Consider the following 22858-nt stretch of genomic DNA (forward strand, 5'->3'; position numbering starts at 1 on the left):
GGGTTGGGGTGGGGGCCACTCCTCCAGTCCCCAGACGCCGCCGTCGCGTCTTAGTTCGGAGCTGTGGCCGCGCGAGTCGAGATGGAACCTTGCCTGGTTCCCCAGCGGCCAGGTCTTCCGCGCTCCGACTGGCCGTGGGATGCGTGTACGTCCCGCCAGGGCCTGGCCTGGCTGGCTCTTGACACCCCCTCCTTTCCAGCTGAGCGTATACACCACGACGAGGTCCCACCTGGGTGCGGAGAACAACATCGACCTGGTCTTGAACGTGGAAGACTTTGACGTGGAGTCCAAATTTGAAAGGTATGGTTGTAAGACAAAATGCCAGTGAAAGGGAAAACATTACTTGTGTTCAGATCGTTTAAAAGTTAGCTTTCTGTATCTAACGTGTTTACCTTAGAGGACTAGTCTTACCGAATGTCTCGAAGTAGTAGAATATCCTAAGTGGAGGCCTATGCCTGGCCTGTAAACATTCAACCTGGAAGGTGACAGGTGATGAATGTCGTTTGGGAGGTAGCTCTCAGCAGAGTCTGATGGCAGTGGGATGTCCAGCAGCGGGGAGGCTCCGAAGGAGCAGGGGCCACGCTTGGTGAACCAGTTGAGAGCGGACAGCTCTGTAGTTTCACTACTGGGCCGACTTGCCTTTTCCTGGTGGAAGTAGTTCGCTTAAGTTACTTGTGAAGGAAAAGGGATGGGGATGGAGGAAGCAATTTTGTAGAAAGTCATGATTAAGTGACATGTGACCTTAGAATAGATCAATGTCCAAATATGTAGAGTAACTTAAAAATTGCATCTAACATATGGCCTAATTTTTTTTAATTGAATAATGTTAACTATGCTTTGCTTCTCACAAGTCGACCATTTCCCTTCATTGCCTGGGAGGTATCAGAGGAGAGAATAATGAAAGCTTGAGACTCTTGTTGGACTCCACGCCCTCGAGGCGGCCAGTCCGTGTAGGTAGCTGGAGGCACTGGCAAGGCGGTTTCTGCCTGGCCTCTTTGGGCCTGTGATCTCAAGCCAGTTGCTGCCCTCTTTCTGCCTCCATGAAATAGAGGCCAGAAGTGCTGGCTTGGTCACCAGTCGGTTGTAGCTGCCCACACCTTTCAAAAATGCTCAGGATTCATCTGCATTGGGTTTAATTTCCCAGACATGAATACTGCCTTTTCCATGCCAGGCCCTGGACCAGTTACCAAGGACAGCTAGTGAGGTTTTCCGTTTGACCTGGCACAGTGTCAGCCTGGAGGTAGCGGGGAGAATGAGCATTCTGACACAGCCCCACCTCAAGTGTCTCTGAGTGCACATTCCATCAGAGATACACAGCCCTGCACCCCCCGCCTAAAGAGAGACACTTAAGATGTCCTGGTGGAGACGGATTCTTTCTTGGGTAGTGAGGAGCCATAGATGCCTTTGTGTCTCTCATTAGAACTTTGGCTGTAAGATTTTTTTTTTTTTTTTTGAGATGGAGTCTCACTCCGTTGCCAGGCTGGAGTGCAGTGGCGCCATCTCTGCTCACTGCAACCTCTGGCTCCCGGGTTCAAGTGATTCTCCTGCCTCAGCCTCCAAAGTAACTGAGACTACAGGTGCCCACCACCACACCTGGTTAATTTTTGTATTTTTAGTAGAGACGGGTTCACCATGTTGGCCAGGCTGGTCTCAAACTCCTGACCTCGTGATCCGCCTGCCTCGGCCTCCCAGAGTGCTGGGATTACAGGCGTGAGCCTCCGCACCTGGCCAACCATAAGATTTTTAAGGAGAGACCGGGCACAGTGACTCACGCCTATAATCCCAGCAGTTTGGGAGACCGAGGCGGGAGGATCACTTGAGCCCAGCGGTTCAAGACCAGCCTAGGCAATGTGACAAACCCCAGCTCTACAACAATTTTCAAAGTTAGCTGGGCGTGGTGGCACGCACACCTGTAGTCCCAGCTACTCGGGAGACTGAGGCAGGAGGTCCCTTGAGCTCAGGAGGTTGAGGATGCTGTGAGCTATGATTGCACCCCCTGCAGTTTCAGCCTGGTGACAGCGAGACCTCGTCTCAAAAGAAAGACTTTTAGGCTGGGTGGGTGGATCACAAAGTCACAAGTTTAAGACCAGCCTGGCCAACATAGTGAAACCCCGTCTCTACTAAAAATACAAAAAATTAGCCGGGTGTGGTGGTGTGCGCCTTGAATCCCAGCTACTTGGGAGGCGGAGGCAGGAGAATCCCGTGAACCTGGGAGGCGGAGTTTGCAGTGAGCCGAGATTGTGCCATACTCTTCAGCCACGGTGACAGTGCAAGACTCTGTCTCAAAAAAAAAAAAAAAAAGACTTTTAAAGAGGAAGAAGAACTCATGTAACCATAAACAGGTGGCATATGAGGTTTTCCACGGGGCTGTAGTATGGACGTCGGACTCTAGCGTGCAGGTGAAGAACCAAGCGCCTGGTCCGAGGCCTACAGTTGTAGCAGCTCACTGGACCTTTCCTCAGCTCGCACTGGAGGCCGCACAGGCTTAAAAGTCAGTCCTTTGTGGCTGATCATCTTTTTATCTTTAAAAATGCAACACCCGAACAAACTACCCACATTAAATTTCTGAGACTCCAGTAGCGGGCATGTGGAGCCCTCGCGGCTGCTGCCCTTCGCTTCAGAGTTCTGGGATTCAGTGTGTATGGTCAGCTGGTATCCTGGCCAGGCCCAGAAGCTGCTTTCCCCCTGGCTGCTTCAGCCCTATAGCCTCAGGCGGGTCATTGACCTCTCAGCCTCCTGAGATGGAGGCAGGAAGTGCGGGCCCTTCTGCTTTCAGCTGTAGGCGCCCACACCTGTGCCGAGTTCTCAGGCCACACACCCAGGACACGTAAAGCCCCAGGCGGGCGGGTTTCCTTTTTAGTACTTCTGAGCTGAAATTAGTTTATTGAAACAGCTTTATAAACGTATTTGAGTAGTTTCTAGAGACAGAATATAATATGTATGTAGTGCAAATGGTGGTTCTGTTTCAGGACAGTTAATGTTTCTGTACCAAAGAAAACGAGAAACAATGGGACGCTGTATGCCTACATCTTCCTCCATCACGCTGGGGTCCTGCCGTGGCACGACGGGAAGCAGGTGCACCTGGTCAGTCCTCTGACCACCTACATGGTCCCCAAGCCAGAAGAAATCAACCTGCTCACTGGGGAGTCTGGTGCACAGGTGAGGTCTTCATGGGTCACTGACAGCAGGCTGTGCCGCCCCGTCAGAACGGACGTGTCTGTCTCCACACAGGCAGGCGATGTCTGGGGCTCCAGTGACTTTGTTGGGAGTAAAGCCATTGGAATGTTACTGGCATGCATTTCTGACTTTCAGCTGAGTCATATCCATGAGTTTGCAGACAAGTTTTATCTAAAATTAGGGACAGTTGAAGTGGTCGCTGGCGTTCTTTATGCAGAGTCCCTCAGGGAGTGGGCCCTCTCCGCGTCTGGAGGCCCCTGCTGCGCGTGGTGGGTGGAGCGCTGGTCCTGCAGGGCTGTCCTGCAGCTTCTCACCAGGAGCTGGGCTCATTCTGTGTGCTGTGTAGGGCTGCACTATTCCTAGATGTTGATTCTAAGAACATAACTGGAGATGGCGGAAAAGGTAGAGGTGCGAGTTGCAGTTTGTACATCTGTAGACAGGTGTTTGCACAGATGAAAACTGGAAGTCACTTAAGTGATAATGAACACAGGCCAAGGATAAATCAAGGGAATTCTGATGCCCACCTTTGTGTTGAGTGGAAAGTGAGATAATTTACAAAACAAGGCTGGGCGCCGTGGCTCACGCTTGTCATCCCAGCACTTTGGGAGGCTGAGGTGGGTGGATCACCTGAAGTCAGGAGTTCGAGACTAGCCTAGCTAACATGGCGAACCCCGTCTGTACTAAAAATACAAAATTAGCTGGGCGTGGTGGCGTGTGCCTGTAATCCCAGCTACTCGGGAGGCTGAGGCGGGAGAATTGTTTGAACCCTTAAGGTGAGATGGCACCACTGCATTCCAGCCTGGGCGACTGAGGGAGACTCTGCCTCGGAAAAAAAATTTACAAAACAAGAAAGATGGCAGCTTTCCAGGAAGAGGCTGTGAAATTGTTCCAAACAGAGAGAAAGAGGGGTGTCTCGGGGTTGATGTGGTTTTGAAAGCCCTGCCAACACCTGCTCCTGCCTCGCCCCAGTTTGCATCTGTGTCTCCTTGGGAACAGCCCGCACCTGCCCCTCTCCATGTCCCCCTCATCTGGGGCCCGCATCCCTCCTCACCAGTGTCCTGAAAAGTGGGTGGGGTGATGGGTACGTAGCATGTGGCACAGGGAGCCTCCCTTCCAGGTAGCAAATGTGAGGAGGTGTGAAAAACCAGTTGTAATGTAAATTATTGCTAAACTGTATCTTTAGGTAGGAAATGGGTAAGATCATAGTGTTTCCTAGGATGTATCAGATCTGAAACGAGCTAAGATTTCCCTGTCAGTCAGTGTCCCTTTGAAGTTTAACTTCATTTAAGAGCCGTGCATAGTCCTCAGTGTGTCTCCTGCTTTAGGCAGCCCCACATGCTTAGTTTTAGAAGCCGACTCCCTCTCAGTCTCCTTACAGCCACCGGGCTGTGTGAGCTCTGGACTCGCACAGTCTTCTGCCAAGATCAGGGGGCTCTCACCCTCTCAGCTTCTGAGAAGTGGGCCCCCTTAGTTTGAGAACCCCAAAGAAGGAATTGGTGAGATCCGTGACCACATGTTGCAAAGCAACACCCCCTGGCTTCCGTGTTGGTAAGGATTGGGGGTGTTTGGTGAGAGTCTGGAGGAATTGGTAAGGATTGGGGGTATTTGGTGAGAGTCTGGAGGAATTGATAAGGACTGGGGGTGTTTGGTGAGAGTCTGGAGGAATTGGCAGCTGTGGGGCCGCTGTGCCCTCTCTGCTGGGCTCTCCCCAGTTGTGCCCGTGCATGGCTGTCTGTTCACGGGTTAGGATGCTGACCCTGCTGTCCCAGGCACGGTTTTCTGTCCTAGCATTGGCCTCTGTTTTCCTCACTTAGCAGCAGCTCGAGGCGGAGAAGAAGCCGACGAGCGCCCTGGATGAGCCAGTGTCCCACTGGAGACCGCGGCTGGCGCTGAATGTGATGGCAGACAACTTTGTTTTCGACGGGTCTTCCCTGCCTGCCGATGTGCATCGGTACATGAAGATGTAAGTAGGGCCCCAGAGCTGGAGCGCCGGCGGGAGGGTGCTGGGACCCTGGCTGGCCAGAACCCGCCAGCGGGCCACTCCTGCATCCTGGAGTCCCCTCTGTGGCGAGGCACTCGCTGCCTGGGCCCCCCAGCTCTTCCCACTTCCTCGTTGAGGTTGTGCTGCTACCAGAGGGCTGGAAGGGAGAAGAAAGGAATTCAAGCTGGAGCATCCTGCCCTTTGCTCCTGGCTGGCGAAGGCTTCCATGGAGAGAAAATGGAAGGTGCTGACGGGAATGTGTTGCTTTGCTGCCCTTGTGATTTTTTAACTTGGCTCATTTACATTTACTTAAAAGTTAACCTTTAGATTATTACTCTAGTATAACTTGTCATCAGTTAAATACAATTATTGGAATTTAACGTGTTTGGCCACCTGAGCTCACCCCGTGTCTCCCAAGTGTTGGGGATCCCCCCAACTCCCACACCGCAGCTCCGTCTCCTAGGTGGCTGCAGGTGACTCGCCCTTCCAAGTGTAGCAGCCACGTCTTGGGATTGCTCCATGTCAGTGAGCAGAGGGCCCTGGGCTCTGCTGTATGGCCTTGTCCCTGCAGTTCCCCCTAGTGGCCGTGGAGGCATTTTCCCACCTGTGGCCATCACTTCGTGGGGAGTGGGTCTCAGAAGCGTGCATATGTTGTCAGGCTCTCTGATTCTGTTTGGGGAGGCTGTGCCCTGGGGTCATTGTGACTGAGAAGCAGCTGAGGGTGGTGCTGGGGGGACTTCTCTGGGGTAAACCCAGTGCCTGGATGTGTTGATTCATTGAAAGGGAAAAACCTTGGACTGACTTTGGAAAGTTGTGCTTTAATCCCAGGATCCAGCTGGGGAAGACCGTGCATTACCTGCCCATCCTGTTCATCGACCAGCTCAGCAACCGTGTGAAGGACCTGATGGTGAGTGACGCCTCTGCCCACTGGTTGTGCAGCTGGCGAGACTGATCCCAAGACTGGCCCCGCAGCCCCAGCACCCTAATGGACAGGGCCGTTGCTGACATTTAGCACGGAGCTTTTACCTGTGCTGGGAAGCACTGCCTTCGGGCGTGCGAGGGCTGTGACGGGGGGCGGCCCTGGTGGTGCGCTGGGTTTGCCGTTGGCTGGCCGCGGGGTCCTCCTGAGCCTCTGGATTGTCGCTGGTGAAAGGCCCCTGAAAGATTGTTTATGCAGCGCCTAGAGGGCGGGCGCCTGAGCGCTGTGTGAAACAGCATCTGCATGGGAGCTCCTGGTGTGCCATGTAGATTAATTCAGAGTGTCCCGAGCAAACTCCTGCTTTCCCCGCCAGGGCTGGTCCTGCACAGGCGGCCAGAGGAGCGGGTGACCCCTGGCAAGGCGGAAGGCCTGTGCGGGAGGGAAGTGGCTGCTCTCTGGGCTCTGGCGCCATGTGGTTACGGGCAGTGACGGCGCCTGCTCTCCCAGGATTGCTTTGAGGGGAGATGAAATGTGGCCACCCTTCGGCCAGTGTCGAGACTCACAGAAGCGGTTAATATTTAATGTCCCTTGCTGCACATGCGGCACTGTGCTAAGCACTCCGTGAACCTTTCTGTGATCGTGCTGGGAGCTGTGGTGTCGTTTCACGGATGAGGTTATTTGGGGTTCAGAGGTGAATACTCAGCTGGGGCCCTGCAGGATCACCGCTCTCCCTTGCCTCCCTGCAAGCTGTCGCTGTCGCTGTCACTCTGGACCACCCAGTAGGAGCCAGGCCACTTGACTTACGGCTTTCGGCAGCTCTGAGGCGGGCCCTTTCCCCATTTTTGTTGAGGAAACAGTCCTGGGGAGAGCAGGGAGCTTGCTGGGATGCAGCTGGGAAATTGGGGCACGGCCACCTGACTGCTTTGATGTCTGCCCAGGCCCTGCTGCCTCCTGCTGACTGTGGCTCTCAGAACCGTCGCTCTGTACAGCTGTTCCCTCAGACCCCTTGTGGTCCCTAACACTGCCTCCTTCACTTCTGGGGTCACTGATTGCTCCTGTACAACCTGCAGACTGGGGGCCGGACAGGCAGTGACTGGTGAGCAGGTCTGATGTTCCAGCCTCTCCCTGAACAGTTTCTCTGTCAGCCCCTGCAATTCCAGTGCCTTTCTCTGTTTGCTGGAGTTAGCTGGTGTGCTGCTGAGAAACCTCAGGACAGCAGGTTCTGCTAAAATGCCCCGTACGGAGTTGTGTGAGCTGTGGCACCAGCCCGTGGTCGCCTCTTGTGAGGCCTCATGCCGCTGACTCCTTGTAGGCATTCAGAAGACGGTGGAAGGGGCAGGCGGCTGCAGAAGGCTGCCCTGTGTGTGTGTCTGCAGATCTGTCTGTTAGAGGCCCGGGGCAGGCTTTGTGGCACAGCTGTGCCTGTGCTGGCCCGCCCTGCAGTAGTTACGGAGACACGTGCCGACAGCAGCTTCCCCGAATCCCGAATCCCGGCCTCTCATGTGCTGGGTCTCTGTTGCTGTGTCTCAGCCGGGGCCAGATTTGAGAGGTGCTGTCTTAAGAGAGGAAGCAGGCAGCTGGGACGCAGCAGGCGCAGGAAGTCGGCACCTTCTGTGGCTGGGCCCGGCACTGCCAGATGGAGCAGGCAGTGACACCCTTCAGACACGCTTGGCAGCTCGAGGGGTGCCTGGAGGCCACCGTCCACGTGCACTGATGCCACTTGGCTGCATGGGGCGCCCTGACAGCTGCTCTCAGGACAGCCTGGCACCTGCTGGTTGTGGCTCTGACTCCACCACACTCTTGACACCAGCAGTGCCTGCCATGGCGGGTCAGGGCGTGAGGCAGGGCAGGTGGATTAGAGCACAGCCCTAGCTGGATGTTCCAGCATGTGGAGGGTGGCGCTCACCGGGTGTGGTCACTGCGCATGTGCTGTAGGGTGTGGGCTTGCCCCTGTGAACCCGTTCCTTACCCTCCTACCTCGGTGCCCTGGGACCTGGCCTGCAGCCTGTGTGCATGAGGCCCCGGCGGGCCGCAGGACTAAGCTTATTGTTCTGAGGCCCACACATCCACCCCACCGCCCGTGCTAGCTCTGTGTTCCAGAAGCCTTCTGTTGTCCCCATGGCCACCGCCTGCTCCGTGCTTTAGGCCCTGAGGGCACTTTGCCCATGTGCTGCAGGGCTGTGCGTGTCCCGTGGTCCCCAACTCTTAGGACAAACCAGCGCTCTGCAGGCCAAGCTCAGCGCTTTATGCTGCACCGTGGATTCCTAGCAGATGGGTGGCAAGCATCACCTCCAGGGAACCAGGACTTGTGCACTTGAAATTGAAGGGGCACGTGCAGCAGAACAGCCCAGGCACTGCTAGCACTGCTGAGGTCACAGGGTCCTGGTGGTGGTGGGAACCTCCCTGTGCTGGGACACTGCACGCTGGGGCCTGGGTCCTGTGGTGATAGAAGGAGGGACCTCAGGACACCTGCTGGGTCCCGTCATGTCTGACCTGGGGCCACACAGGGATGGGAAGGGGGATGGCAGGATTGACGAGGGCTGCCAAGCAGCTGGGCGCAAGGGTGTGAGGGCAGGGCCCTCAGTGTGGCTGTCTTCATCAGGTCATAAACCGCTCCACCACCGAGCTGCCCCTCACCGTGTCCTACGACAAGGTCTCGCTGGGACGGCTGCGCTTCTGGATCCACATGCAGGACGCCGTGTACTCCCTGCAGCAGTTCGGTACGTGCCACACACGGCTGGTGTCGGGATGAGGCTGCCATGGAGCTCCCCGGGTGTCTGGGTGCAAATCCTGACACAGGCTGGGGCCTCCATGCCTCCTGCTGCAGATGCTCACACAGATGTTGAATCGGAGGCTCAGCAGCGCCTGCCTCACTTCTCTCCTTGGAGATGACCTGGTTGATTGTCTGGAAATTGGCTTTGTTCAGAACATAATATGTGAAATGCCATGATTTTGGTCAAATGAACCTTAACTCTGTTGACGAGATTTATTTATTTTTTATTTATTTATTTTTGAGACAGAGTCTCACTCTGTTGCCCAGGCTGGAGTGCAGTGGCGCAATCTCTGCTTACTTCAGCCTCCGCCGCCCAGATTCAAGCGATTCGCATGCCGCAGTCCCTCCAGTAGCTAGGATTTACAGGCGTGCGCCACCATGCCCGGCTAACTTTTGTATCTTTAGTGGAGATGGAGTTTCACCGTGTTGGCCAGGGCTGGTCTCAACTCCTGACTTCAAGTGATCCACCCACCTGAGATTCCCAAAGTGCTGGGATTACAGGCATGAGCCACTGCGCCCGGCCTAAATTTTTATATTGAAAACTGTATTTGTAATGTTAGGTAAGATTGATAGTGCCTGTTTTATGTTGTATGTTTTTTTTTTTTTCCTTGGCAGGGTTTTCAGAGAAAGATGCTGATGAGGTGAAAGGAATTTTTGTAGATACCAACTTGTACTTCCTGGCGCTGACCTTCTTTGTCGCAGCATTCCATGTGAGTCGTCCGCCAGGAGGGCTTGCCGCAGGCACTGGGGAGGCTCCCTGGGTCCCAGGCCTCCTGCAGGGGCCCTGGACCTGGGGTTTGTGGGCGCCGTCCAGCCATGTGGCCCTCAAGCGTCTGCTCCCATTGCTCAGCAGCCTGCACTCCTGACACTTGGCGACCATTGCCCCAGTGGGCGAGTTCTCCCAGTTCTGTAAAGGGAGGGACCATAGAGCTCCGTCCACAGCCTTGGGGACTTGGGGACTTGAGCTGTGCTGTGCTGGCTTTGGGGGCTGTTTTGAAAAGGATCCAGAGTACTCTGAGCAGTGTCCACACCAGTGAGATGAACAGGTGCAGGCATCTTACTCTCCCCTGTCCAGGCCCCGACCCCATGCATGCCCATGCAGAGGCGGGCAGCTTCTGGCAGAAAGTACTTGTACAAATTCTAACACACTGATTTTTAAATGTAAAAAGTCCTGTGTGTATACAGTAGTCCCCCTTCATCCTCATCCGGTGTGTGTACAGTAGTCCCCCCATCCTCATCCGGTGTGTATACAGCAGTCCCTTATCCTCATCTGGTGTGTATACAGTAGTCCCCCCTTATTCTCATCCGGTGTGTATACAGTAGTCCCCCGTTATCCTCATCTGGTGTGTATACAGCAGTCTGCCTTATCCAGTGTGTATACAGTAGGTCCCCCTTATCCTCATCCGGTGTGTTTACGGTAGTCTCCCCTTATCCTCAGGAGATATGTTCAAAGACCCTCAGTGGATACCTGAAACCAAAACCTAGAAAGACTGGTTATTCTTATAAATATATATATTATATAATGCTTATGATAAAGTTCAGTTTATAAATTAAGCACAGTAAGAGATTGCCAATAATAACTGGTAACAGAAACAGGACAGTACACTGTAATAAAGTTACATGGGTGTGGTCTCACTCTCAGAGTATCTCATCGCACTGCTCTGTGGGTAACAGCGAACCATGGGTAAAGCAAGGCCACTGTGCTCTTATTTTCGCCCGTGGAGTTGAGCTGCTAGAGGAGAGCCATCCTTGTGGCTGTTAGGCTGGCCTGTGGTTAGGCTGGAAGGGTGAGGAGGCACCCAGGAGTGCAGCTGGCACTGGTTCTGAGTGCCTGGGAGTTTGGCTGCCTGTCAAGCTAAAACTTTCTAAAGCCACATTGGAGAATTAAATGATTGTTATTAAAAGGTCGATGTCTCTTAAGGATGAGCTCATGCATGGTTAGGTTTTTTTAAGTTTTTTTTCTTTTGGAGATAGGTCTCACTATGTTGCGCAGGCTGGTCTCAAAACCCTGGGCTTAGGCGGTCCTCCGGCCTTGGCCTTGCAATAGCCAGGACCACAGGCATGGGCCACCACGCCCAGCCCCTGCATTTCTAGCACAGTTGAGAGGTGAGGCTGCCCTGAGTAGGCACAATCCGAGAGCAGGGTAGGGACGCCCAGCCAGCCCCACAGTCCAGGGGAATCCAGAGCCTCCAATTGCCTGTGGGCCTTTCCAGCAATTCAAGTCAAAGATAAGTATTATTTCAGAATGGTCCCCGCAAAGACTGCCTGGGCACTCTAGGTTCTGACAGGACATGGCAGGCCGGGCACATAGAGGTGCGGGTCCTGAGTATAGACATCCGTCCTGACGCGTCCCGAAGCTGAGCACACCTGCAGTCTCACGGTCACACAGGAGCCTCTATCTCTGTCTCACAGGAGATAGAAACAGCAGGAGATGTGAGTTGCTGTCGTGTGTGTTCTCTCTAGCTTCTCTTTGATTTCCTGGCCTTTAAAAACGACATCAGTTTCTGGAAGAAGAAGAAGAGCATGATTGGCATGTCCACCAAGGCAGGTAGGCGCCCCGGGCATGGCCCTGCCCAGATCCTCTGCCCCGGGGATGCTCCCTGGAGCCTGCGGTTGAGGGCTGCCCGCCTCGTTGCTGGCTGCACACACAGCGCCGGGTGTGCGCTTGGCTCTTGAGAAGCCTCTGAGACCAGGCGCCGTAAAACCCAGAGAGCCTCTGCAGCCATTGCAGTGGGACTGTTGGAGGCTGTGCGGCCCAGGGCCTGGCTGCAAACTGGCATTTGTGTGGTGTGACTGCCAGAGGCTGCATAGCTCAGGGCCTGGCTGTGGACTCTGGTGTGCATGGGGTTTGGGCCTGGGCTGTGGGGAGTGAGAAGCATGGACCTCTCGAGCCTTCCCGGCTGCTCATGGGCGCTGAACGGGGCTGGGGCCTCACATCCCCTGTCTTAGTTCCCTCGCCCCGTCCTCCCACGGGTCTTCCTTCCCCAACCAGTGCAGGCCTGGGTGTGTGGGGCCTGCCAGGTGATGGCAGTTGATAGGCCCATGGTGCTGTGCCCGGCAGCGACAGGGAGTGTGCAGCTGTTAGGTAGGGCGGTCAGGGACCCCTGAGGCCAGGCAGCCCGGGCAGGAGGCCTGCCAAGATCTGGGACCAGTGTTCCTGGCCAGGGGTGCGTGCCGTGGTTAGGGGGCCCAAGTGAGTGAGGGTCCTCCTGACCTTGCAGGGGTGGAGGTTGTTACAGTGGGGTGGGGAGCGGCAGTCTGGACAGGGGCGAGGGGTTGGCGGTGTGAGGACGAGGAGTGGGTGAGTCTTGTTGGTTAGGAGTGAGGAGTGTTCGGCTCCAGTATCAGAGACCCAAACATGTTGTTTTTCTCACATGGAGAAGATGCCCAAGCAGGTGGCCCTGGCTGCCTGGGGGCCCTGCCGTGCTCTGTGGTGGTGTCTCCTAACCCTAATGCCTTTCCCGGCGTCCCGGGTTGGGGTGGGCAGCAGACAGCGCTGTGGCCATGACCACCATTTGTCGTGTAGCTCCATGGATCTGCTTTCCCTGCCTGCCCTGGGGGTTTGTGGGAGGAGGAAGACGTGTTGAATAAGCTGGAGTGGTTGTTAAGGTACAGGCTGGGGAGGAAACACGTCCAGACTTGAAAAGCCACGCGCTTATCACAGAACCAGCATAAGACCTGCCTGGAAGCAAAGCTGTGCTGGCTCCGTCATCCGACCTCTGCCCACGTTCCATGCTCGTTTGCAAGTGTGGCTCAGACACGTGTTTGTGGAGCTGGTGTGGGGCCAGCTGTTCAGTTCAGCAGCCTTCCAAACACTTTCCTGGCTGCTGGATACTTCCCTGTTGTTTTTGAACAGGGTAACATGGACTGGGGAGTACCTGAAGCTTCTTGGGCGTGGGGGTCGGGGTGGGGGACTAGGGGTATGTGTGCGACTTGGGGGCACACAGGCGGGGTCTGCCCTGCACCCCCTCCCAGCCCGACCGTCCTGTCCCCAGTGCTCTGGCGCTGCTTCAGCACCGTAGTCATCTTCCTGTTCCTGCTGGACGAGCAGACGAGCCTGCTGGTGCTGGTCCCGGCGGGCGTTGGAGCTGCCATCGAGGTGAGTTCCAGGCAGTGACCTGAACTGTCTGAGGTCCATGGGCCTCCACGCACTCAGGAAAGGCTTTTCAGCCCCAGCATGTGAGACCTTCCGTGGAAGCCTGCATGCTTGTTCCTGACGGCCTCAGTGTTCTGGAAGCTGTAGAATGGCAGGCAACGGCTATAAAGGCTTTGAACAAGTGGAGAGCAGGGAAGTGGGGGTTCTGGTGGCATCAGCTCCGGAGGCCCTGTCCACCAAGCAGAGTGTTTTTACGTGTTTGAGAAATCCCACCACGCGCAAAGCAGAGGCATAAACCGTGGGGCCTTGACAGGCTTGTGCTGTGGCTGCAGAGCTGAGCACGGCGGGCAGGTGGGCAGTGACGGAAATCACTCCGTGCCCTGTGGTCCAGCCCTGGTTGTTGCGGAGCTCAGAAGAGCCAGCCAAAAGGGAGCCTCGTGGGGCAGGGCCAGCTTGGGAGCAAAACTTGAGGGGGATGATGGCCCCCGCAGTTGGTGGCCCATTTGTGGGTGGGGGCCTGCACGGCCGTCATGCCTGTTGAGGAGGAGCTGGATTAGATGGTGCTGGAGCACCACAGGCGGGGCCCTCCATAGGTACGAGTCACAGTGCCACGCCCGGCTCAGGCACCAGTCCTCTGTGAACAGTGCCTTCTAAGGATGCAGCCAGGTGGTGGCGGCTCTCAGAGAGGGCCTGAAACAGGCTCCACGGCTACCCAAGTGCCAGGCAGAAGGAGGTGGGGGCTAATTTGGGTGCAGGCAGGGTGGTTTAGAGAACCGCACTTGTGTGCTGGTTTTGTCGTCTGCTGGTCGATGGCTGTGCAGCCCACCTGACCAGGTACACTTGCCGGGTGTGGGTTAGAGGCCCAGGTCCGGCCCCCACCATTCTGCCCTGAGCAGTGGGAGGGACAGGAAGAGGACAGTGGGCTGGGCGGGGCCGTGGCGGCAGGTCCTACCCGTTACCGTCTGGGTCATTCCTTCGGGGTCTCGTGGCCTTGGAAGATTAAAGGAACTATTTCCTGATTTCTCCTCTCAGCTGTGGAAAGTGAAGAAGGCATTGAAGATGACTATTCTTTGGAGAGGTCTCATGCCCGAATTTCAGGTAGGATTTAACTGTAGTGGCTGAACCCCACGCCCTCTCTGAAGAGTGTGGTTTTGCCCCCTGCGCGCAGAGTAAAGTGGCCATCCGCGGATGAGTCACTGCGGGCCTCTGTCGGGAGCCTCCGTGGTGGAGGCAGCACTGGTTTCTGATCGCAGCCACTCTCTTCGCCTGAGGACTCCCCAGTCGTGTACCTAGTTCTGACCCTCTTCAATGCAGATGGCAGCGCTTCTGGGCCTGAGCTGGCCTCTGGGAGAAAGGACGCTGGCTGGCCAGCGGGAGTGCTTCGTTTTGGCACCTTGCCTAGAGCGCGCTCCCGAGGCTGGTGCTGACTGGAGTCAATACAGTCCTGGCAATCCCCAAGTGAGCGAGCCCCTGCCTCTTGTGGCTGCCCCAGTGCCTGGGTGCTCATGAGGCCTCTAGGCACATGAGGGCTGGGGCAGAGCTGGAGTTGAATCTCAGTGCCCACAGATGGACCTTGATTGAGGCAGGGCCCTCAGCAGTCACGGCTGAGATTTTCCATGCTGTGGGCAGAGGAAGGGCAGGAAGCCCAGCAGATGCAGCGCAGCCACTGCGTTCCAGCCTGGCCCCGTGACTCCTGGCCAGCTGGTTCAGAGCATTGTCGGCTGTGCCTGTGCCCTCTGCGGTGTTCTCACTGTGAAGCAGCGGCACTGAAAACCGAGCCCCCCAATGAGGAACAGCAATGAGGCCGCGCTGTCCCCGCTCAGGCTTGCGGGACCCAGGGCCAGGGTGAGGTGGGAAGGGTCCATGCAGATCCCTGTCCTCTGGGTCCTCTCCTCGGCCGGTAGGGACCTGAGCGCCCTCTGTAGCGAGGCCTGGGTCAGCTCTGCAGCCATGTGTGACGCCCCTTAGTCACAGCTCACCTGTGCTCAGATCCTCCCTGAGTCTGTTAACATCCCTGTGTTGAATTTCACAACAGTTTGGCACTTACAGCGAATCTGAGAGGAAGACCGAGGAGTACGATACTCAGGTAAGTCCCATGTGGTTCAGGGCACGTGCATGCCAGGCACATCCCACACCCTCCACGATGGGGCCCTCGCTGTCACTGCTCAGTGTGGAGTCTCCGTGGAGCACGGGTCAGCCCGCCGTGAGCAGGGATCGCAAGAGTGAACACATAAAACCCGGATTTCTTACTGGGAGGGGTGGGGGCTTGCAGAGACGCTCATTCCCGAGTCCTTACAGGCACAGCCTGCCTGTGTCATCATATAGTAGGGGTATTTTCATCGTTTGTAAGTCACATTTGCCAGGCAGCTGACGCAGGCCTTGGTGTCTGCTGTGGTTGCTGGGAAATGCACTTGCTCTCACGAAGGCCATAGCAGCCTCGGCAGCACGGTGGCCTGGAGGATCGGCCCCAGAAGCACAGAGCATCACCTTTCCCCAGTGCTGTTGGGGGAGCTGGAAGTCTCAGTTCAAGTTAAAAGAACATTTCTGCACAGGAATGATTGTGGTTTGGTTTAATGTTCACCAGCTTATATCTAACTTTCATGGAGTTGTAAAGCTGAAATCAATAGATACAGCTGGCGATGTAACTACATTACTTAGTAGACAGTTTTTTCAGGTGTCTTTCTATTATGTTTATTGATCTGTTGTGGATTGGTTGGTTTTGACCAGCCCGAATTGATCTATTATTGTTAACTAGCGCCTGTAGTTACGCCCGGGCTGTGGAGTTTGCGGTGCCTCCTGGGCTGTGGCGAGTGCACGAAGCCCTACATGCGCCCCTCACACCACCCGCCCCCTTTCAGAGCCGCCCTGCTGCCCTGAGTGCTGTAGCTCGTTCTGTCTGTCCCTGTCGTAGTGAGCTCCATGCAGTGCGTTTACACAGGCCTGGCGTTTGGGCCTCTAACTGGAAGCTCCCTTTGTTCCCCGTAGGCCATGAAGTACTTGTCATACCTGCTGTACCCTCTCTGTGTCGGGGGTGCTGTCTATTCCCTCCTGAATATCAAGTATAAGAGGTAGGAGGCCGATACGCTTCACCTGCTGCGTCTTTCCCCTGAGAAAGCCATTTGGATGACTGAGCCAGAGCAGAGTGCGGCTGGAGGGCAAGCTAGAGGCCAGGGCACTTGGGCGAGTGCCTGGGAGGGGTCCTGACCCTGTAGCTGCGCACAGTGGGCTTTGGGCCTCAGTGTCCCCCCCCGGTAAGGTGTAGCTGAGAGGCTAAGGTGTAGCTGAGAGGTGTAGCTGAGAGGCTTCATGGGAAGCTTGGCCCTGAGCTGAGAGGGGTCCTGGAGCCCCTGGCCTCCACTGCGCGGGTGGGATGCTGGCCCTGAGCTGAGAGAGGACGGAGCCCCCGGCCTCTGCTGCCCGAGCAGGCTGCTGGCCCTGAGCTGAGAGGGGTCCCAGAGCCCCCAGCATCTGCTGCCTGGGTGGGGGCGCTCAGCGCTGTCTCCAGCTTGAGAACCAGGCTCAGCACTGCTGCTCTTGGCTGCCCAGCTGCAGTGAGAACACCTGGGGGTTTTTTTTAGAGAATTTTTAATGAAAGAATTATTTTTCGTCAATTTAATACAGATACTAAGCTATGCAAGAAATGGGACGTCTCCTTTTTTTTCCATTTCAGCTGGTACTCCTGGTTAATCAACAGCTTTGTCAATGGTGAGTCCATGTGCTTCCCTACTTCAGTAATAGTATTTACAGCAGGCACCAATTTAATTGTTCTCACCCTGTAACCCAGTGTGGCAGGTGCCTCTGCGGTGTCCAGGGCTCTCCCGAGCCTGTGAGCAGATAAAGCCCCGTGTAGCTTCACAACAGTGATTGGTTCTGAGAAACAGGTCCTTGTACAAGCGACAGGGGGTGCTTACACCAGATGCGGCAGCCACTCTGAAGGGGTGGCCTGCCCCTCCACACCTGTGGGTGCTTCTCGTTCGGTGGAACGAGAGACTTTGAGAAAAGAAATAAGACACAGAGACAAAGTATAGAGAAAGAAAAGTGGGGCCCAGGGGACCGGCGCTCAGCTTACAGAGGACCCACGCCGGCACCGGCCTCTGAGTTCCCTTAGTATTTATTGAGAATTATCTTTACCATCAAAAAGATAAGGGAGTGGCTGGAAAATAGGGTCATTGTAGGGAGGAAATCAGCAGTAAGACATATGAACAAAAATCCTTGTAACATGAATAAAATTAAAAGAAAATGCTGTGCCTTGAGATGCATATGCGAACATCTCCATAAACCTTTTAGCAGTATTGCTCCAGCAAGCCCCACCTTATTCCTAAAGGCGGTTTTCTCCTTGCTTAGTAAACAAACCATTGCCCAGGGAGGGGCAGGAGACAAATGTTTTTCTCTTTTTTGAGATTTAAGAGAATGGTGATGACCTTTAACCACAAGCAGCCTTTAGGCACTTGTTTAACAAAGCACATTCTGCACAGCCCAAAATCCTTTTAACCTTAAGTCACCTTCGCACATGTCTCTTGCAAGGACAAAGTTGGAGGTAAGGTCACAGATTAACAGCATCTCAAATACAGAGCTCAATGGAGTCTCTTATGTCTACTTCCTTCTATATAGACACAGTAACAGGCTGATCTCTTTCTTTTCCCCACACCACTCCACGCCAGGCTGTGTGATGCAGCCGCCTGGTGTACGTGTGCGTTGCTGATCACAACAGCGTTGTGTGGTACAGAACTGTTGTCTGTTTTCTTCATGAAAACAAGTAAACTTAAGCATTAAAACAACATCATCTGCGTCTGGTTCCTTAGAGCAAATGGAAGCACCAGGCTCTCCTGCCGATGCACAGTGGGGACCCCGCAGGGCCCTGTGCTCGGGGCCACATGTCCTGGGAGGCCCGCCCGCCCCCACCTGCCCCAGGTGGCACCTTCAGCTGCATGGGCTGCTGTGTCCATCCCCCCGCCCCACCAGACCAGCCTTGATCACAGCTTTGTGGTCTCTTTGGGAAGTGGTCCCGTGAGCATTAAGGGCGAGGGCCTGTCTGGTGCAGAGCAGGTGGGTCCCTCACTGCCGTCCTCCCTGGTGGGAGTCCCACCTTTGACCCCTGGGGCAGGACCCTGTGGGTCGGGAGGCCGTGTCCTCAGCCGCAGGGTGCTCCAGCGCCCTCACTCACTGGACCCCATGGGCAGCAGTTGCACTGATTAATAAATAAAAGAGCTTTGCTCTCCAAAGTTGTCGTAGACTCTTGATGAACTTACCAGCCAGAAAGTTGCTTCACACAATGACAGACTCTGAAGTTGTCTGGATAGCAGACCTTGTTTTGTGCCCGCTGTGCACAGACGTGGCAGCCCGGCCCTCCACGCCTCGTGAGTGCTGTCTGTCTTTCTGCAGGGGTCTATGCCTTTGGCTTCCTGTTCATGCTGCCCCAGCTCTTCGTGAACTACAAGGTAAGGTGGTGTGTGCTGCCTGCGGCCCGGCCCCCTCTCCTGTGCTGCCGGCAGCTGACCTGTGCCTGTCTCTCGTGTTTCAGTTGAAGTCAGTGGCACATCTGCCCTGGAAGGCCTTCACCTACAAGGTGAGTGTGACAGTTGGCGGGGAGTCCCTTCTCACTGAGCAGAGCATGAGTGAGGGCGTCTTCCAGCCAGCAGCATTACCGGGGCAATCTCTGCCCAGAGTACCTCTGCAGCCGTCCCGTCCACTGAAAAATATTAAGGTGGCTCCTTTAAAAAAAGCGAAGAGCTGTAGAGAACTTCAGACCCCGAAAGACGGGGGTTCTCTCACTTGTCACAGATTTGGTTTGGTTTTGTTTTTTTACTTTTTATGTTTCCTGTTAGCACGTGTGTCAAGACACAGACCCCTGTGGCCCCGTAACCGGTGCCTGGGGATAGTGGATTCAGGCCTCCCAGGCAGGAATGGAAGCCCCCATGGGCCGTGGCCATTCCCCGCGGGTAGAGCTGTGGAGGTCCCCTTGGCTCCGTGTGGGATTAGAAGTGCCTCAGCCTTGCAGGCGGGGCTGAGTTAATGGGACGTGATTTGCACTTTTCTGAAGTCAAGTACAAGCTCCCAGAGGAAAAGGCAACGCTCGGGCAGCTCTCCCCTTGGCTGTCCCCTTGGCTCTGGTTTCAGGCCATTCTCTTTGGGTTCCCCGATGTGAGTGGGAGCCTAGGCGAGACCTGCAGTGTGTCGGGTGCCAGCGGCTGTGGGGAGCCCCTGAGGGAACAGAGCGTCGTGTCTCCACTTGCTGGCTTTCTGTTCTTTTCATTGTTGCTGTGAAGAGTTCCAGTTAGTTAGTTCCAAGGATCTGCCAAAAGCCATTTGCTTGGTTAGGTTACCAGAAACAATAGGATTCTAGTCCCAGCAACTGGGGTTCCCCTTCCTCCCGTCTGGCCCTGCAGGCTTTCAACACCTTCATTGACGACGTCTTTGCCTTCATCATCACCATGCCCACGTCTCACCGGCTGGCCTGCTTCCGGGACGACGTGGTGTTCCTGGTCTACCTGTACCAGCGGTGGTGAGTGCGGCTGTGCACGCTCAGCTCCTGGTCCGTCTCAGCGGCGTGGCGCTGCTGCTAAACGGGATGGCGACTTTCACAGCACCCTGCGCCTGTTTGTCCATTTGAGGGCAAAGATAATTTGCGGGTGGTGGTTTTTCCTGTCTTGCCTAACTTGGATTCCAGTTGCCCATGAACGACCTGGCAAGAAACTGTTGCAGCTCTGTCTCCTCACTGTGCTTGAGAAATGCTCGTTTCTGTGTGAATTACTGATTAGCCACTGAAAGCAAATTTCTCTCCTTAAGCTATTTACTTATTCACAGTCATTGCTATTGAGCAGGACAGAGACTGTAGCACGACTACTTGGCACTAGCCTCGAAGTGTCCAGCTGGCAGTCCTGGGGTCCAGGTCTCCAGCGTCGGGAACAGGCTCTGGGCCACGCTTGGGCTGTGTGTCCCTGCAGGGCAGAATGTCACTGGAGAGCTCGCTCACCTCAACATTGGCCACACCCCTTAAACCAGCCGCCCGGGTCTCTGTTGACCTCCCGGCTTGGCCTTCAGGTCAAAGGCTGACGGCTAAGGAAAAGGCTTTGTGGAATTTTCTAAATGCAGAGGCTCAGGTCCCGCCCCGGCCTTGGAATTTTCTAAACACAAAGGCTCAGGTCCCACCCCGGCCTCGGAATTTTCTAAACGCAGAGGCTCGGGTCCCGCCCCGGGCCTCCTGCTTCCCTCCAGGGCTGACATCTGCCCTCTCAGTCAGCAAGAGCCCCCTCCAGCTCTGCTGTACCAGGGTAGGAGCCTGGGATCTGGGGCTCCCCTCAGGAGCGCTGTATCCGGACCACTGCACGCACTGCCCTCACCTCCCGGCCCGGCCCCAGGGCCTTGTCCAGGGGTGGAAGGAGTGTGTGTCACCCCCAAGGCCTGTTGCCAAGTGTCTCAGAGCCTCCTGGCTGTGTCCTTTCTCTGGCCTTCGAGGTCCCTCTTCCCATCTCCCCCCCTCAACCGGGAGGCCACCACTCATACGCCATGGCTGTGGCACCTTCCTGTGCCCTCCCCAGGCCGTGGCCCCCTCAAGGCCTGGGGCCATCCGACTAGTGCTGGAGAGAGGTCCTTTTCCCCCAGGTCGTCCTGGGGGGTCCTGCCTAGGTCTGGGCTGCCGGCCCTTCGGGAGCGCAGTGCTTCCATCCCCGCCTGTCTCCACACGCGGCCTCGCCCGGTGTTTCAGAGCCTCTGTCCCGGCCAGTGTGAGACTGGCATTGTTCCGCCTGTTTTAACTCGTTGTTCAGGTGCAGTTGGCACATCCACACAGTGGCGCATGGCCGCCCTTGCCTAGCTCTCCAGGCCTGGCCGCCGGCTGCCCACCCACCCCCTTGCTGTCTCGTGCAGCCCCTGCACTGGAGCTCCCGCTTGGGTCTCAGCAGGAAGGACTGTTTCCCTATAAGCAACACTCACACGGGGTTTGGTTCTCATCCTCCGTTCACCATTCTCAGATCCCCCAGTTGGCCTCCTGCCCCCTGCAGAGCATGAGGTTGTCCAAGCCATGGAGCCCCGGATGCTGCTGTGCCTGGCGTGGTTGTCACTTCAGGGTCCCATCTCAACCGTGAGCCCTTCAGGTGGCTCCCAAGTCCTCGCAGGTGGCCCACGGCATGTCTGAAACTGTGCTGTACTCGGGCTCTGTGTGTTTCTGGTTCCAGACCTGCAAACGGTGTTTGGCCAGGACCACAGGGCCCTTGATGGGCAGCGGGTCCGTTTTTAAGCTGAAACCCTGTACGTCTGCTGTTCGTGGCTGTGAGGAGCTGCCCCTCACGCCACAGCTTCCTCATCCATACCTAGGAGTGATGTTGGCAAGGCCTCTGGGGCTCTCTGGATCAAAGGTGGCGGCAGTGTCCTGCCAGGTGTTCACAGCTGAGGAGATGAGCTCCCTGAACATGGCAGTTCCTGTTCTGATCGCTCGGGTCTCTGTGATTCCACAGTTCCCAGAAGGCAGCCAGTGCAGCCTCCGGGTCCTCCGTTTGGCCAGGCTTCCCTTTCCTTGAGAGCAGTGTGCTGGCCTGGCCATGCAGAACAAAACACAACTCAGACATCCCTCCTCAGCCCTCAGCAGTAAAACTTCTGAGGATTCGACTGTTAATTTGCTCACTGTGGCTGCTGACTGGAAAATAAATCAAGGATGCCAAGTCCTCCTCTTAGGAAAACAGCCCCTGCAGTGGGGTTTGCTGACGTGCTCATTTGTGTCGTTGTAGGCTTTATCCTGTGGATAAGCGCAGAGTGAACGAGTTCGGGGAGTCCTACGAGGAGACGGCCACGCGGGCGCCCCACACAGACTGAAGGCTGCCCGGGCTGCTGCTGGCCACGTGCGACTTGAATCGTCCATGAGTATTTTCGGAAGCCTTCGGTGGAATTCCCAGACATTGCATTTTCTGTGTTGCCAAAATCGCTTTGGACATTTCTCAGACATCTCCCAAGTCCCTCACATCAGATTTGGAGCTGGTGGCGCTCACGGTGCCCCCACGTGTGAACGTCTGTCTTGGTCACAGAGCTGGCCGCTGCCAGTCACCTTGAGCTGTGGTGGCTCCCGGCCCGCGAGTGTCCGGGGCTCGGCCATGTCCTCACACTGGCAGGTGCAGGAGCCCTCACAGGCAAGGGGGCTGTCGGAGTTCCATTTCAGGTGGTTTTCTAAGTGCTCCTTATGTGAATTTCAAACACATACGGAATTCATTCCGCGTGGACTCTGGGATCAAAGGCTCTTTCCTCTTTTGTTTGAGAGTTGGTTGTTTTAAAGCTTAATGTATGTTTCTATTTTAAAATAAATTTTTCTGGCTGTGGCATTTTTCTTGACCTGGTATAATGAAAGTATTTCAGATATTTGAGTGTAACCCTTTTCCAGAAAGTAATACATAATATGGATTTATTTATGCATTAAAAGAGCAAATTTAAAGAGCCCTTCCCAAGCCTTTGAGTCATGAGCGTTCTTACATACTTAGCATCTCGGTTATTTAAGACTAAATTATTGTACAGAGCCATGACCCGTCGGGTCAAGCCTATCTTGCCCTAGGTTGAGACAGAGAGGGAGAAATGGAATAGAAAGATGGGTAGAGAACTGCTGGACTCCGTGTGCAGTAAAGTTTCATGTTTGCTGAAGTTAGTTCTTGTGGGGTTTGTTCTCAGCCCACAGCAGCCTCCACCTCCTGTGTTCACGTGATCGATGCTCCTGCCTCAGCCTCCTGAGTAGCTGGGACTACAGGTGTGCGCCACCACATCCAGCTTTTTTGTATTAATATTTTTAGTAGAGATGTGGTTTTGCCATGTTGGCCAGGCTGGTCTCAAACTCCTGAACTCAAGTGATCACTCGCCTTAGCCTTTTGAAGTGCTGGGAGTCCAGGCATGAGCCTTCCCACCTGGCCTCTAAATATGTAATCTTTTTTTATTCCT

General features: G+C 55.3%; 1 protein-coding gene across 1 annotated transcript; it reads left to right on the forward strand.

Moving 5' to 3' along the window:
- The first annotated feature begins 200 nt into the window (after positions 1-200).
- Positions 201-22368, forward strand: CLPTM1L (CLPTM1-like). Its single transcript, XM_011953135.1, has 16 exons — positions 201-300; positions 2970-3159; positions 4998-5140; positions 5987-6065; positions 8680-8797; positions 9466-9560; positions 11314-11398; positions 12846-12949; positions 13979-14044; positions 14982-15032; positions 15932-16014; positions 16617-16651; positions 18329-18384; positions 18468-18512; positions 19333-19448; positions 21670-22368. The coding sequence occupies exons 2-16, from the start codon at positions 3106-3108 to the stop codon at positions 21752-21754; spliced, it is 1215 nt and encodes a 404-aa protein (XP_011808525.1). The 5' UTR covers positions 201-300; positions 2970-3105; the 3' UTR covers positions 21755-22368.
- The last annotated feature ends 490 nt before the right edge of the window (positions 22369-22858 follow it).

Source organism: Colobus angolensis, unplaced genomic scaffold, assembly GCF_000951035.1.
Source record: "Colobus angolensis palliatus isolate OR3802 unplaced genomic scaffold, Cang.pa_1.0 Scaffold358, whole genome shotgun sequence".
Taxonomy (NCBI): domain Eukaryota; kingdom Metazoa; phylum Chordata; class Mammalia; order Primates; family Cercopithecidae; genus Colobus; species Colobus angolensis.